The 15,973-nt window shown below is 40.6% G+C and overlaps 1 protein-coding gene and 2 long non-coding RNA genes across 4 annotated transcripts; 1 reads left to right on the top strand and 2 right to left on the bottom strand.

The window, feature by feature from the left end:
• The first annotated feature begins 319 nt into the window (after nucleotides 1-319).
• Nucleotides 320-15,575, top strand: PPID (peptidylprolyl isomerase D). Of its 2 annotated transcripts, none has more exons than XM_040601119.1 (10): nucleotides 320-483; nucleotides 2,240-2,380; nucleotides 2,822-2,928; nucleotides 6,812-7,000; nucleotides 7,757-7,879; nucleotides 9,476-9,582; nucleotides 12,125-12,266; nucleotides 14,572-14,658; nucleotides 14,742-14,784; nucleotides 15,341-15,575. In XM_040601119.1, exons 1-10 carry the CDS (start codon nucleotides 399-401, stop codon nucleotides 15,430-15,432), a joined length of 1,116 nt encoding a protein of 371 aa, XP_040457053.1. In that variant the 5' UTR covers nucleotides 320-398; the 3' UTR covers nucleotides 15,433-15,575. The 2 variants fall into 2 exon arrangements, with proteins under 2 accessions (XP_040457053.1, XP_040457063.1); XM_040601129.1 differs by having other exon boundaries at nucleotides 322-483; nucleotides 15,344-15,575.
• LOC121091407 lies at nucleotides 5,119-9,469 on the bottom strand. The gene is made up of 2 exons (XR_005828920.1): nucleotides 8,272-9,469; nucleotides 5,119-6,505 (listed from the first exon to the last, which is right to left on the bottom strand). It is a non-coding gene; the product is annotated as an uncharacterized LOC121091407 (long non-coding RNA).
• LOC121091402 lies at nucleotides 13,019-14,572 on the bottom strand. Its single transcript, XR_005828918.1, has 2 exons — nucleotides 14,462-14,572; nucleotides 13,019-13,049 (listed from the first exon to the last, which is right to left on the bottom strand). It is a non-coding gene; the product is annotated as an uncharacterized LOC121091402 (long non-coding RNA).
• Nucleotides 15,576-15,973: the final 398 nt, after the last annotated feature.

Here is a 15,973-nt window from a genome sequence, read left to right as displayed (position 1 = left end):
ACGCTAAGGAAGACGTTATTTTTGCAAGGATCCCCCAGCCATGAAGGCCGCCAGCGCCGGGCCGCTGGGCCAGGCCCCTCCCGCAGCCACCCGTGGGACCCGGGCTCCGCCGGGCCGCCACCGCGGGCGGCACCTCGGCCCCGCCGCCTGCGGCCGGGCAGTGCGGAGGGGTCCGCGCCGGGGCACCCACAGGCGCCGGGGGCACCCACCGCCCCCAGGCCCAGGCGCCCAGCCCGGCCGCGCTGTTCCCGCCCCGCCCGGTCGCCGCGGCCCGCTCGGCTCCGCGCCGCCCGCCGCCGCCGGTGGGAGGAGCGGGAGTGGCCCCGACCCCGCGGCGGCCGGAATCGCGGGCGGCCGAGCGAGGCGGAGCCAGCGCCGCGCCGGCGGGCAGCTGCGACATGTCGCACCCGTCCCCTGCCGCCCGGCCCAGCCAGCCCTGCAACCCCCGCGCCTTCTTCGACGTGGACATCGGGGGCGAGCGAGGTGGGGAGGGGGCGGGAAAGGCCCCGCGGCGGGGACGCGGCCGAGACCCGCGCGGTGGGGCCGGGGCGCCCCAGGGCAGAACGCGCGGGGCCGGGCCGGGCCGGGCCGGGCCGGGCGGCGGGGAGCGGGCGGCAGCTGCGCGGCTTACGCTGGACGGGGGGGACCCGTTAGGCCCCGGTGGCGCCGGGCCCCGCCGGGCGCTGTCCCCGCGGGCTGCGAGCGCAGCGGGCGACGGGGAGGAGGAGCGCGGCCCCGCCGCGGCCGAGCCTCCTGCGGGGCGGGAGCGGGCCTGCCCTCAGGGCTGGCGCCCCCGCCGAGGTGAGGCTCACCCGCCGGGACGGACCGGCCGGGGGAGCAGAGAAGGGCCAATGGCTGCGCAGGCGCCGCGCTCGCCGCGGCCTCCCAGGGCGGGAAATCCCCGCGGGTGGCGCGGGGGCGCAGGTACCTGCACGGCCATCAGTCCCCCCCTGCGGCGCGGTCCCTTCGCGCCGCACCGAGCGTGGCAGCCTGGCCCGCCGCCCTGCCGGCCCCGGCGCCTGCGGCCCGCACACGTGGGGCTGCGGCGCCGGGCTTCGAACCCGCGGCCACGCCGGGCCGCGCCGCGCCGGAGCCCCCGTGCCCGTCGGGGCTGCGGCGGCAAAAGCTGGGGCAACCCGGTGGTGCTGGTGGTGCTCATGGCATCGCCAGCGGATGTTCAGAAATCTGGGCAAATGGTCAAAAGGAAATACGAGAACAACATAGAAGCTGGGGTGATGTTTGAAAGCACAGGTCTTCAAAACGGGTGAAGACAGGCGCTGCCCTTTTGTCAAGATATTCTTGCTCATTTATTCCTCCTGCTACTCAAAAGAATAAAAGAAAGTCTGTAGGATGATTTGCCCGTTATTGACTTTCAGTTTTCTAATTTGTTTTCATTCCTTTATTAATTAGAATTAACATATTTACCTTCCGGTAGAGTGAAGTTATGTTAACTAATTGACTGTGAGGCTGATGAGAAAACAAGAGCATCAACTGATGGCGGCTGCTAGGAGTGAGAAATAGCTCTCCAAGAAGCCAGTCTGTGAAAGATGAGAATCTGACGCAGAATCCATTTATCAGCCAGTGCAGGATCTGTTAGCTACTCAGGTTTCACTTCCTTTAGTTAAAACATGTATGCTTTTGAATTTAAGGCTTGCTCGTAGCATCTGTAACTATAAATAGCCATTATTCATACACACATTAAGTATTGCTGTCACTTAGTAAAATTGGGGTTTAGGAGTATGAGGAGTAAGGTTGGTGTACGTGCTTGACCTAAGCTTTTTGCTCAAATAAAAAGTCTCCACAAAACAGTCTTTTCCATACAGTATCTGTTTTTGATTGAACAAGTTACATGGGCATGTTAAAATTGATGTAAAATAAGTATATGTGTTAAACTATGTGTTTTAGCTTTAAGATAGGTGTGTGTGATTTTCCACAAACATTTTTTTTGGCAGAAAATGCATTTAGTGTTTTTGGTAGTTTCTGGCAGAATCTGTTTTTATTCCCCCTACATTATTTTTGATAGTGGAATTCATTGTTACATGAATTAACCTTGCTAAAAAACCTAATGTAACTCTGCCAGTGATTGCCATGAAACAACCCCAAACTGTAAATCTGATAGTAATTAAATAAAAATAATCAGGTCTGAAACATTAATTTCCTTTGTCTTGTAGTGCTCAACACATCACCAAGTCAAGGGCAGGACTTAAAAATATGTCTCATTCTCTCTTTGTCGTTTCAGTTGGACGCATTGTCTTTGAATTATTTGCTGATGTTGTACCTAAAACTGCTGAAAATTTCCGTGCGTTATGTACAGGAGAGAAGGGAACAGGACCTACCACTGGAAAACCTCTCCATTATAAAGGATGTCCTTTCCACAGAAGTAAGTTCTATGAAATCTTATTTTCCTATTGGTAACAGAAGTCCTCCATTATTGGCATTTAATGTTAAATAATACTTCAGAGCACTTGTTTAAGAAATAGCTTGACTGGAAGTAAGTTGACTTCCTGATCCTCCTAATGACTAGATGTTCTTATTATGCAGACCGTAGTAAATTACAAATTTGCTAGTAAGTTAGTAATAGTAAAACTAGTTTACTATGAGTTGTGAATAGGTTAGAGTGGAGTTCAGGTAAAGGATTAAGTAACCAGTGATGTCTACAACTGAAAAGGAGTACTTAGGGAGCACTTGATAAATAAAAGGTTGGTTTTCATTTTATTTAGGCACAGGTGCTGGTGACAGGCATTGTTCTTCATCTCTGAATCATTTTTCTTCGTGCCTTTCCTGCCTTGCTGCTATATTTCATAATTATCTTCTTTTACAGTTATTAAGCAATTTATGATCCAGGGTGGAGATTTCTCAAACCAGAATGGCACAGGTGGAGAAAGTATATACGGTGAAAAATTTGAAGATGAAAACTTTCATTATAAGGTACTCTATTCAAAATACTATTTGTATTAAGTTTTTAACGTTTCAGTGATTTTTATTTTTCTTTGAGTCCAGAATTAGCACTCAAGGTTAAGGTATTTTTAGGCAGTGGAAAGAATGCAGCAAAAAAGCTGCTAACTAGTTTGTCCTTGAAGTCTTTGTTGAATATAGAACAAATACATGTATGAATACGTACAAAATGAGGTCAACCCTCAAAAACAAAGACAACCATAGTTTAAGTTCTCTTTTTAATTGCACCATCAAAAATTTATTTTAAACAGCATTTTAGTTCTCGTTGAAGTAGGGATATTATTTTAAGAGTGGCAGATTTTGTAACTGAGAGATAGAGAGTATGTTAGCATTAAATGTATTTTATGCCTTTTTTTAATACACTAATAACATTCATAAGATAGGATATGAGAAATACCTTTCTTAAGAAGTGGGAAATCCATGGTAGATTGCAGAATTAATCCAAAGGAAAATTTAAAAGGAAGTATTTTCCCCACTACAGTTATTTTCAATGATGTGAGAAGTAAAAGGCTGTTCACAAATAGCTTTTTTTCACCCAAAACGTTGGGAAAATGTGCTGTGAATAAAGCAAGTTTTTGAATATGCAAAGGTCTGAATTTGAAGGTATCATTTTAAGCGATGCTGACTTTGGTGACAGAAACTCCTACCCCTCCCATTACTTATTCCCACTCCTGTATCAGAGCTGACTTTCATTACTAGCAACCACAGTGCAGTCCCACAAGCAGTGTTGTCAGCCCAGCTGTGGGAAGAGAGGAGGGAGCTGTACTGTGAGAGCAGGAAGTTCAAAAACTGTCTTTGTCCTTGAAATCTATGTAGTGACACCAGAAAGACTGCAGGTGCATGTACTTTACACATACAACAAGTACAATTTTTGAAGAACAGTTACCTCAGGATGTGTCCTGTGTCTCGTCTTTTCATGTTTTGTTAACCATTTTCATATCGTATTATCACGTATTATTATAATGACTCCTCAACAACACTGACTAAAAAATGTACAGACATCGTTGTCCTGTGGTCAAAAAAAACCCCTGACTGCAGTTGTGCTTCCTCCAGACAGTATTTTTAGAAAAATAAAATATGGTAATCCTCCAATAATCGGGCATCAAAGTCCATTACAAGTTTGGAGCAATAGCTGGACATGTAGCTGCAGCATTCATCACCGAGTTACAGTTGTGAGAGACGTTCTCTGAAGTCTGACACCTGCCGTGGTGGTGCCCATAGCACTGCTGCTTAAAATATCGGTCCCTCTCACAGGATCTCTCTCTCCCTGAAGGAGACTTTCTGTCATTGTTGCTATTTTGGTTGTACTGTCAAGTGAGATCTGGAGGTAATTATGAATGGAATGCAAATGATCCCCATTTCTGTACTTCTCTGATGGCTGAGCTATAGCAAAAAGTTGTCAGTGTGCCAGGGATGGGTTGAAGAACTCACTTGGATCTTGTACAGAGTCTGGGACCTCAGTTCCCATCATCTGTTGACCAAGTATGTTGGGATTTTGGTGGGAGCAAAAATGCCCTTATTACATAGAAATTGACTAGATTTTGCCCTTATTCTAGTAGTCCCGCAAACTCCTCAGACCACTTTCTCAGACAATAATGAGTTGGTTTTGTTGATACTTGAGGACACTGGAGCTCCTGTTTGTCCTTGTGGTGTTTGTATGGTTTCCTGTAAATTGCAATGAACTGCAAGACTTTTGTAATTTTTTTTGCTTACCATGTCAGATCAATCCCACTAGGCTTTCTTTGGTGTCACTTCTTCAGCGAATGGCTGTGCTGTTGTGGAACACCCAGCTTACAGTGTCTTCAGGCAAGTGGTGTTACCATGGTGTGGTTTTGCCAGCCTTCAATCTGCCAGAGAATCTGATTTTGTCTGGACCTTTTTACTTGCTTTATAAGCTTACAAAATGACAAGCAGAAACCATCACGGGAAATACTATCTGCAGTGCTTTTCAAAACACTCATGGCAAGAAAATGCACGAGTCACAACAGTTTTGTTTATAAATAGGGACTGTCATCATGAGACTGATTTTGGGACTTGGTCCCGAATGAAATGGGGTTGCATTAAGTGTGAAGATTGGAGCCACCAGACTGCTGTCTGTGACCTTCCAAATCTTTATAGATGAAAGGTAAACCTGCAGGTGTAAGGTAACACCAGAGCTTATTGTTACTTGGCTCTTTGTTTACAAACTGTTGCTTGTCTATCTTTAGTTATAACTGGGTAGGTGGGGGGGGAAGGGGGGAAATAAGATTTACAGGTCTTACTCTGCCTCACGGGCTGTGAAACAGTGACCAGCCTCAACTGGTATTTGCAAAAATCTACAGGGGAACCCTTTTGAGTAACTTACTCGCCAGTTTGTCAGATGTGTGTTTTGGAAGCTGCATTCCTGCAGGCTTGCTAGGAATGCCTTACTAGATGCCTTCTTTTGCTGTGGAGCACAGGCTTCTTCTGTCATTTGCCACCTCTGATTCCCAGGATGAGTTTCAAGATCAGACGAGACAAAGCCAAGATTATTTCTGTCGCTTTCTGTTGGCTAGGTCTGGCTCTCAGCTGTACAACCTTTTCCCAGAGTTCCTAAGCCAAATCCTGGTTGAAAGATTCAGGGTCACTGTGCTGTATGACCAGATGAACACCTCAGGCAAGGAGTTTTCCATACCACCATGAAAATCCAAACACCATGTGGGAAAAGTTTTCACAACAATAGGTTCTTTGAGGTGGTAGAAACTACAGGGACAAACCAGATGCTTAAATACGGCTGTCTCAGCCTGTTGTCTCAAACTATCAACCTCCCGTGGAGTTCTGAGGTCTACTTCCTAGCAATGTCTGCTTCCTTCTCCTCTGGCCTGTCATACTGGTTTTTGGGGTTCGTGGGTTTTTTTTGATTGCTCTCCCTTTTTCACCATTGTATCAAGTTTCTTAGGAATACCACAGCTTGCATGCTTCAGACAAGTACCAGTGTCTTGGTACAACATACTGACTTAAATTAATTGGAGTTCCTTGCACTTAATAACGAGATCAGCTTAGGGAGAATAATATCTTAATGGCTGTTCACGCCAGTTTAAGAGCAGGAGATTCACAACACATACAAAAAGTACATCTTTGCAGTAACAAGTGAAAATGAAATAATCTGTATGATGGAGCAAGGTAATTCTTATTTTGAAGAAAGAAAAAATACTTCTGAGAAACAAAATAAACGATACCTTAATAAATTTTTGTTAGTTTGTGGCCTAGTAGCATGAACCAAAATAATTAGATGGTTAAAAATTTCAACAGAATAAAAACTGTCTCTCTAGGAAAGTGAAGGAGTTAAAAAAAAAAAAGCCACCGACCCTTAAATAATAAAGACAACAGTTCCCTAAATGCCACAGTTCTACAACATACTTTGTGTCAGTAGCCCGTATAAAATTAACGAGACATACCCATCTTGACAGTGTAAGATTCAAGTTGGTTTAAGTGTAGCTTTGTTTCTTGAGGACAGTCGTCTTGAAAAATCCAGTGAGGAACTTCACATGTCCCTCAGGCGATCCCTCTACACTCCACAGCTGTGCAGGGGCTGTGTGTAAAGAAGCATCACGGCATCAGGTCACACCTGTGGCTCTGCTTGCTAGATTGCTGGGTGGCAAGTGACGCTGCAGAGCTGGGCATTGGCCCTCTTCGGTCATGACCGGTAAAATTAGTTGCCAATGGTATGTAACTGGTTTGTACATACCTGGTATGTACAACTGTATGTAACTGGTTTACCAAGTTGTTATTCTAGCTGGCCTTGCTATACATATTAATAGCCTTACAGAATCTTACGTATGGTTTTATAACAGATCTTTTCTGTGTTGTCTGTGATTTTTTTCCCCTTCCGATGCAGCATGATAAACCAGGGCTGCTGAGCATGGCAAATGCAGGACCTGGTACTAATGGCTCTCAATTCTTTATTACAACGGTGCCTACTTCTCACCTGGATGGGAAACATGTGGTGTTTGGCCAAGTGATCAAAGGAATGGGTGTAGTTAAAATGCTCGAAAACGTTGAAGTAAAAGGAGAAAATCCTGTTCAGGTAAACAAAATCCAAAACACTTAGGGATGATGTTTATTCTTCCATTATAAGATGTATATTAATTTCTTTTTAAATGTTTGGTGTAATGTTTAGAGCTAGTAAATGTTATTTTTACTAAGTGTTAATTTCCATTTTACTCCTTGTAAATAGGTTTTGTTCTTTTGCTGCAAATTTCCGTTGCACAAACAATTTATTGTTCAACGTATCTGTGAGGATGGAAGTCTTTATCAGGGTGAAGGTGGAAATGCACAGCTGGAAGTGTGGGATGGGTGATGAAATTAAAAGGTGGAATTCATAACCCTACCTAAGTGATATGTCATTCTTATGAATTCTAATGTCAGAAATTATTGTATTTCTGCAAAAGCAATCAGCACATAGGTCATGTCAGTTTGTGGTTATTTGAAAAATTAATACCTCTATAACTTTAAAAGACTTGGCAGTTTAAGAAAGAACTGTCTTCTCTAATATAGTAGGACTGCAATGTCTTGCATTTTGCTGCGAGTTCCTCTTCCAGCCTCTCCCTGGAGTGTGGGTATGGTGGTCTTGGACTGCTGCTCCTCCAAACGCAACACTTTCTGTGATAAAAGCTTTCTGATGAGGACAGGCTAATGGTGTGATGCATTTTTGAAATCAATGCACCCAAACAACAGATGAAAAAGCATTTTTAGTGAATTTCAAAGAGTACTGAGAAGCTGTGCCTTTTTTTTTTTAATTGTCTTAGTTACTAATACTGCTGTTTACGCTTTATTTTTTTAGTTGTGTGTCATTGCAGAATGTGGAGAGCTAAAGGAAGGCGATGACTGGGGCATTGTTCCCCAGGATGGATCTGGAGATGCTCATCCAGATTTTCCTGAAGATTCAGATATAGATTTGAAAGATGTAAGTATTTTTCTTGTAAGGTATTTTACAGAATGCAAGACTTGTAGGTAATCTGAGTTACATGGTGTCTATGATGATGTTCACTAAGCCTTTTTCTTAAGAATCGATCAAGGTTCTGATTAAACAGTCACATTCAGTTTTAGAAAAGAGTATGCTGTGGACTGCTATCGCTTTTTTTCAGTGCTAATTGTACCTGATTTTCCCCCCCAGTAATTAAAACCACAATTACTTACAATTATTGCACTTATTTTTTTTCTATTGATTTCTTTTTACTTTTGTTTGTGCTGTAGTGACAAATTGCCATTACTAGAACTCCTTCCTGCAGATAACTAAGCATTTTTTCGATGAAGCTTTTTAAATATCCATCCTTAAAAAGATTCTGCCTCACTTACTAGAAATAATAAAGGATCAACCTTTTCCAAAGATTTTTAGTACGTCTGAGCTAGTAGTTCTCAATTCCCAGTAGCTGTTTGGTTTTCGGGAAGACCTGTTGTTGGGGGTTAAGGAGCAGACTGGTGACATCACGAAGCTCTTCTGCAGGTTTTTACTTTTGTCGTGAAATAGACAAACTCTGTAAATCAAACAGTGATTTTTGAGAGGGGGAAAAAAAGGCGGGGACTGCACATGTAGATTCCAAATACAGAATCAGAAATAGAATAGTTAAAAAACATTACAGCTAGAAACCAGAAACTCCTTGTATGTGACTATTGAGAAGCACTACAACTTATGAAAATGTTTTTGGATAGCATTCGCTGTGGTTCAGGACTGAAGTTGGCGGGTGCCATATTTTAACTTTAAACTTGTTCATGTAAACTAACTGCAGAAACCATGGTGACATTGGTCTCATGCTGTGACCAGTTTTTTTCAAGACCATTAATTCTAGTAGGGTAGAAGTGTAAGCTGATAGTATTACAAATAGCAATATATACAATTATTGACAGCTTAAGGCAACTGTGGTATAGACAGCAGTAATTATAAACTGTTTAATGCCACTGGAAAAGTAACTTAACACCTGAAATGTGTGCCATTCTGGAAATAGAAATGATGGATTTGATAAAGACAGGCAGTTGCTCTTTTTCTCTTCCATAGCTGTTTTAAGTGTTTTGAGAGAAGGAGAATTGTGTTGATACAACTTCCAGGTTGAGAGCGTGCAGAGTTCAGGTGACTAATACCATTTTGAGAAGCAGAAGACAAAATTTTCTCAGGAATAAGGCAGTCTTGGTTGAACACTTTGATTGTTAACATGTCATCTTTTCTATGAATAACGGTCAACACCTTTATATATAGCTCCGTGTGGGTAGCAACATTTAGGGGAAGGAGCTGAACTGCTATGTCGTCTCTAGTATTTTCTCACCCTTTATACTGTAGAGAACCCATTAGGAATTTCATCTTTCAGACTACTGTGTTACATAAAGTAGAGGATATTGTAGGAGTGGTTTGAAGTTAATATTTGCCTGAAATTGGGAGTATTTTTATTCTGAGATTTTATAATTGTTGAAAGAGGATGGACATGGGATCCTACTGTTAAACATTAAGTAATTCATGATTTCTTTCGTAAGTACATTCATACTTTATATTTTCCATCTATTTTATTAGGTTGACAAGATTGTGGCCATAGCAGAAGACATAAAGAATATAGGAAATACTTTCTTCAAATCGCAAAATTGGGCAGTGGCAGCTAAAAAGTATAGTAAAAGTTTACGGTAAGGCTGTCATCAATCATTCAGGTAGTTCCTGTAACCCAGATTAATATCGGTGTCAAGCAATGAAACTTGCATTTAAAAAGTACCTATTGCTGTGCTCTTTTTTTTTCTCTTTTTTAAAAAAAAGAGCCTTGTGAATCTGGAAAATACCTGGTTGATTTTTAGGTACTTATTCAAGTAGGTCTTGTACTCATTGCTAGGTAAGAGCTATAGGCAGGAAGAATTGTTTAGAAGTGACTAAATGCTCCTTCTTTAATATTCTTGCTGTGCTGGTACGTAACTGGGAAGAAAAGCACAATTGTATACAGGGCAGTTAACGGACAGGAAAAGAGGGAGATGCTTTTTCTCTAATTTCTAAAAAATACTAGGTTTAGGAAATTGGTAGGTTAAGAGTACCCCCAAATGTGACCCTATTAATTCATTATTTTTTTTTCTGAGGCTTCATACCATCATCCTGGCTCCTTGTATAATTCAGACTTGCCTTCAAAACCATGGTCGTCTTTTCTGCTTTTGTTTTCATACCACTCCTTTCTTCTTTTTATGATTTTTGCTTTACATGTAGGAGCTTCTCCTAAAAACTAAAAACTGACCTTTATCCCCGCCTTCTTAATGATCACTGGTTAACTACCAGAAACAAGTAAGGAGAGAAAAAGAATTCAGGCATATTTAATGCTTCAGCGAAGTTTTTCACTGGGTTTCAAACACATGTCTTTCTGAAGCATAAAAACGAATCCTTTAATCACAGATTATTAACCCAAGATGCAATGTCTCCCCCACCCTCAAAAAGTCCATCACAGACCAACACAAACCTTAAAGTTAATAGGATTTCTATGCAAACCTTTTAGAAATCATACAGGAAAAAGGCTGGAATGATCTTTAAGGATCTCTGTCCATTTCCTTCCCCCATTCTTAGGTAAATATCAGGTATAATTAAGCCATCCCTTACAGTTAGGCATCTTGCTCACTTCTAAGCACACCCAATGAAGGCTTTTCCAGTTTTTGTAGACAGCTTCAATTTGGTGCTTGTCCTTGTGGATGGAGAGTTGTCCTTGTGGATGGAGAGGATAACTCTTCTAGACTAAACAAATCTGGTAATTCCAGCTCCTCTTTATAGGTCATATTTTTGCAGACAGGCCCTGTTATTGTATCTTAATATCTAATACTATACCTAGGATGGTGTACTTTAGCTCTTATTGGAGTATCACCCATATCTTACAACTCACCTAGCAAACCATCTGGCAATGTTTTTTTCTTTTTACCCACAGTAACCATTATAACCTTCTGTTCTTTTTTTTCCTCTTATTGCTGTGTAACCATTTTTAAAATACATTTTGTACGTAAGAATTGACACTATCTTGCCAAAAAAATTATTACTTCCTGTTGTCTGCCTTGATAGTCATTTTACTGATTCTTTGACTTGGAAGCTCTAATTTTGTTTCCAGAGTGGTTGCAGTATTACATGTTTTGGTGTGATTTAGAAATATTTTAGGTGTCTTCTGTTTGTTTTGAACATAACAGTTTTGTATTATAACTCTACTGAGCTTTTTACCCTTTTCTCTGTCTTCTGGTTCTCATCTTTCACATGATGCCCAGCAAGTGGAAAAATCACTGGGACTAGATCTAATTTACTTTTAAAGCATTGGTTACTTCTGTGGTCCAAAGTTGCATACAAACCATGCAACACCCAAAAGATAGGGCATGCAAAAATTGAATGTACATAGGCACTGATATGCAAAGACTGCATTAATGATGGCATGCTTAAAATGTGAGTGTATGCAAATACATGATTATTTTTTAAATAAAAACCACAGAAGTTCTCTCAAGTAGGCGGTTAAAAGTTAGGACTTTTATATATGCACAACAGACCTTTGCCACTTGAAATAAAAACCTGACAGCATTAGCACATTGTAAATTAAGAAGAACGAGATACAGTTTGCCTGTGACACAGAGATGCAGTAAATGATGTGGCTTAGTCCTGAGCCAGTGTCAGTTTTGAAATTCAGGAAGAAAGTCGTGAAGCAAGACAGTGGAAAGAAGGTGGAATTACTAATGCTCATAAACCACTCTCCTTTACAAAGTCACGTTAGCTTCAGACTTCAGTCATAAATGCCTAAACTAATTAAAATATTACTGAGGAAACTGAAGAAGAGATGAAGCTTCTCATGAACGTGGAAGGGGCAGTGGTGGTGTTGACTTTTTGCCACTGATAAGCAATATGTTTCCTGAGAATAACCAGTCATTGAGATAAAGTCTAATGGTTTCATGCCATCTAGGATAGTGCATTTGTCTAAGAAAAAGAATGCTGTTAGTGCAGTGGAGGACTAGGAGTTAGGTGAAAACATTTCACCAGTGAGTTCATTTTTCTCAGGGTAGGTCTCCTATGTTTAGTTTAATAAAATTTGTAATAGTGGAATTGAAGCCGCTTTAAAAATAGCAGTTTGGATAGGCCAGTTCACACACATCTATGGAAAGATAGCTAAGGGCAGAACAAAATGGAACTTGCGACACTAATCCTGTTCCTTGTAACTCTGTTTTCCTGCAGGTATGTAGAAGCTTCTGAAGCAGTGGCAGAGGCGGCAGACAAACCAAAGTTAAAGACTGTTGCTTTGACCTGTGTTTTAAACATTGGCGCTTGTAAACTAAAACTGTTGGATTGGCAGGGAGCTATTGAAAGTTGTTCAGAGGTAAATGAAATATTTAGTATTTTGATTAACAATTAGCCTATATAGAAGATGGAGACTGGAACTACAAAGCTTTTTTGAAGAGTCTTTTGACAGGCTTATGGTCTGAAAGTAAACAAAGTAGAAGGCTGATTGTGAAGTTATTACTAACTTTCCAATATGTGGCTTTTTAAAAAGATTTTGAAATTGAAATGCCTGATTAGAAACAAACAAAAGAAGGCTGTCACTTGCCTACTGCCAGAAAAAATGCACACTGCCATTGTCAGTTTGGTTTGCAGAGCTAATTTTTGTTTTACAAAGACTTAACTATCTTCAGTGAAAGTAATACTTTTCTCTGGAAGACTAGTATGAGCAAAACACTTCTTGCTTTTAGATTTGATGGTCTTATATTTTATTCATTGAAGTGACTTTTCTAACTAAAGCCTTTTCAGGTAGGCATAGCAGTGAAATGAAACCAGTGAACAGAAACAGACAGAGAGAGAGAAATAAGGAAACACTGAAAAATAGTAGAATTAAAGAAAAAAAAGTGTGAACAGTGACATAGACATACTGACAGAAGTTAGTACATTTGAGACAACTTTAAATAATTCAGTAAGACTCTTGACATTTTGAAGGAAACAGAGTAAAGAATGCTCTTATCTGTTAGCAGAGGATCCTGAGCAGCATCTCCTAGGGCTTCAGACTGGAAGCAGGAGTCTCAGCTAACCTGGGCGTGAGGGGTCTTTAGAGAACTGGCTTGCTTTCTAGCCTGCTGATGGTGTTACCACGTGGAAGACTTTAATAAACCTATATTCAGAACAGACAAATGGGAAATGAGGAAAGAAAAAAACTGTGTAATGTGGTATCAGTCATCTAGAAAATGGTACAAATTGAAACAGCATTTAAGTATTACAGATAAACATTATTAATCATAATACCACTGTGGGGAAAAAAAACCCCTACTTCCTCTTTTTTACGATTACAGAATTATATAAATACATAAAAATAGATAAAGGCAACTCCATAGCTGTAATTTAGCCTATGTCCATAACAAGCGTTATACAGTGTATCAGTGTTTTAATCAGAACACCAGTTTCCTAAGATTAACAAGTAGAGTTCAAGGTAACTATTAATGAGAAACTATATACTTTCACTTTTATGATTTCCTAAAGCCAAAATCAATTTAAATTAACAATGTGCAGTACATGCATTAGTTGGTGTAAATAAGGAACTGCAAACAGCTGAACCTGTTCAAACAAACCTTGCTTTAAAACAGCTGTAAGCACAACGGTCAAGCTAAACCCAAGGAATGCTGCCTACGTGTACACAACACAGACACCAGATTTTCTGATTCTTAACACAGAAGAGGCTCTAGGCTTTACACAGACAGATCACGAGCAGCACATAGAGTAAGACTTTCTTTATAGTAGCAGCCAATAATGAAGTACTTTTAAAAACCGTGAATGTATAGTCCAATGTCTATAATTCTTAATTAATGATTTAAAGTTAATAAATGCAATTAACAAATCCAAATATTCGTGCAAAGAGATTTTCTCTGCTCACTGAGAAACTATATTCTTTAAAATAATAATTAAAAAAGACACTATAGAACGACCTGCAATAAGAAAAAAGAACGCAATCTTCACAGGCAAGAAAACAAAACAGCCAGCTAGCTACTTTACTTGAGGCACTTTGAAGAAAACAGTAAGTAACCACGTAGTGGAACAATCTCTTTGCCCAGCCAGTGGTTGCTGTTTTGATACTATCATATTAGAGCTGGAATATGTACAAATTAGCAAAACCATTTAGCTCAAAAAAGGTGTAATGACTGCAACTCTGCGAGGTTCCTGAAGCATGAGATGGATTGCTTGTGTGTATCTTTCTAGCCTGCAGTGGAAAAAGATTTACAGGAAATTTGTGTGTTTTATTTAAGACACCATTTGAGTGTTTTTTGGTGTGAAGGAAGCAGCTGCACTGTAGACTTGTACTGTGAGACTCAAGGTTAGAATAATTTGAACTGCAGAAACAACTCTACACCTCTGCCTTGACAGCTATATGGTGTGTGTATATTCTACTCTACGTTCCATTTTACCCTCATGTATGCTTCTCCTTCAGAAAAGACAACTTCTGGTGCAGTGGTGTTAAAACCGATTAGCTAGCTCTTCAATGTGCTACATTACAGCGTTCCTTTTTACACAGTTAATGTGTTGACAGCTTACCCTCAAACCAACTGGAGAGCTTGTCTGCTTGTGTGAACTGTGCCATTTGTGGAGATGGGAGGCTGTGAAGTATATGGAACATTAATGTGACAATTTTATTAAATTTACAGGCTCTCAAAATAGATCCAGCAAATACGAAAGCTCTCTACAGACGGGCTCAAGGATGGCAGGGAATAAAAGATCTCGATCAGGCATTGGTAATGATCGCAATATTTGATTTTTTTTTTTATAATCAAAGCATTTCATTAGAACATTAATTTGTATTTCTCTTTTATTCAAGGTTGATCTTAAAAAGGCTCATGAAATAGCTCCTGAAGACAAAGGTAAAATAAAGCTGTTTCTTTAGAAATTCTTTACTTTTTTAAAGAATGTAATAAAGTAACCAGGACAGTATTGAGTAGGAAATCGTACCCGTGTGATACCTAAAATGCTGGCTTCTAAGAGCTTAAACACCGATGTATTAAGCACATAGCCCACTGAGGTAGAAAACATGTTTTTATAAAGCAGTGATGCTTCTGTTGCACCGAGAAACCTGCATATGTAGGTCAACAGCACACCTCCCGAACCACCTCCCTGTCTCACAGGGGTCTTACTAACTTTCTTAATTTACTGGTCTAATTGGGTAAGATTTTTAGCTCATAAATTCGGTGCTGCCACCAATACTATGCTTGCTACACCCTCTACTTGGTTACCTTACCAGGTGAAACAAAGTAAGGGACAAGGTTGTTTTGCTGCTAGCATCTGACCTAACACAAGCTTAAATGCAGTTCTAGTAAATGAAATAACACGGGTAAGTTGCAACAGTGTGACCTGGTCTTGACATATTAGAAGAGCTAATGTAAATGCATTACTGTAACTATCATGGATTTTCTTTTTAAGCAGCTATCCAGACGGAAACACTCAAAATCAAGCAGAAGATAAAAGCTCAAAAGGAGAAAGAGAAGGCAGCTTATGCTAAAATGTTTGCTTGAATTTTTTTTCTAAACTTTTAAATCTTTGCACTAACTTATGCAAAAAGATTAACAGAGCTGCTTCTTGCATTGGCCCTGTACTGCAGTTTTCAGTGTTTACAACTCAGAAGTCCAATAATAAAGACAAACTGTTCAAAGGTGAAGTGTTGTGGTTTTTTTTTTTTTTTTTTAAAGTTGTAGTAGCTTTCATTTTGCGACCCAGGTGTGCTTCTAGATGTGTTAATCAGTGGTGGCTTTGCAGCTTAATAGTGCCTCCTAAGCAGCTTGGTTTCACACCAAGACAATTTAGGCAGTTTCTGCTAAGAGTTTTTATTAGAGCAGGCCTCATCTCTTCTAAGGAATAAAAACGCTGATAGACATACATCGAAGGTGCAAGTGTAACACTTTTTTTTTTTTTTTAAAGTGCTTTACAGGGTGTATTGCAGATGGGCTCTGTTATCATCAGCAAAAAAACCCAACAACCCACCTGTAAATTTGATGTAAAATGTGTAACACTTAAAAGCAGTAACAATTTTCTAGACTGATGTATTTTTCCTACTGC

The sequence above is a fragment of the Falco naumanni genome, chromosome 1, assembly GCF_017639655.2.
Source record: "Falco naumanni isolate bFalNau1 chromosome 1, bFalNau1.pat, whole genome shotgun sequence".
Taxonomy (NCBI): domain Eukaryota; kingdom Metazoa; phylum Chordata; class Aves; order Falconiformes; family Falconidae; genus Falco; species Falco naumanni.
This window is presented reverse-complemented; position numbering and strand designations above follow the sequence as displayed.

What these genes read in the sequence shown, in the direction of transcription:
- PPID (XM_040601119.1), top strand. Translation starts at nt 399, where the DNA reads ATGTCGCACCCGTCCCCTGCCGCCCGGCCCAGCCAGCCCTGCAACCCC. An exon ending in AAGGAGAAAATCCTGTTCAG is followed by an intron (nt 7,001 to 7,756) that starts GTAAACAAAATC and finishes TTATTTTTTTAG; the next exon opens with TTGTGTGTCATTGCAGAATG. An exon ending in AAGTATAGTAAAAGTTTACG is followed by an intron (nt 9,583 to 12,124) that starts GTAAGGCTGTCA and finishes GTTTTCCTGCAG; the next exon opens with GTATGTAGAAGCTTCTGAAG.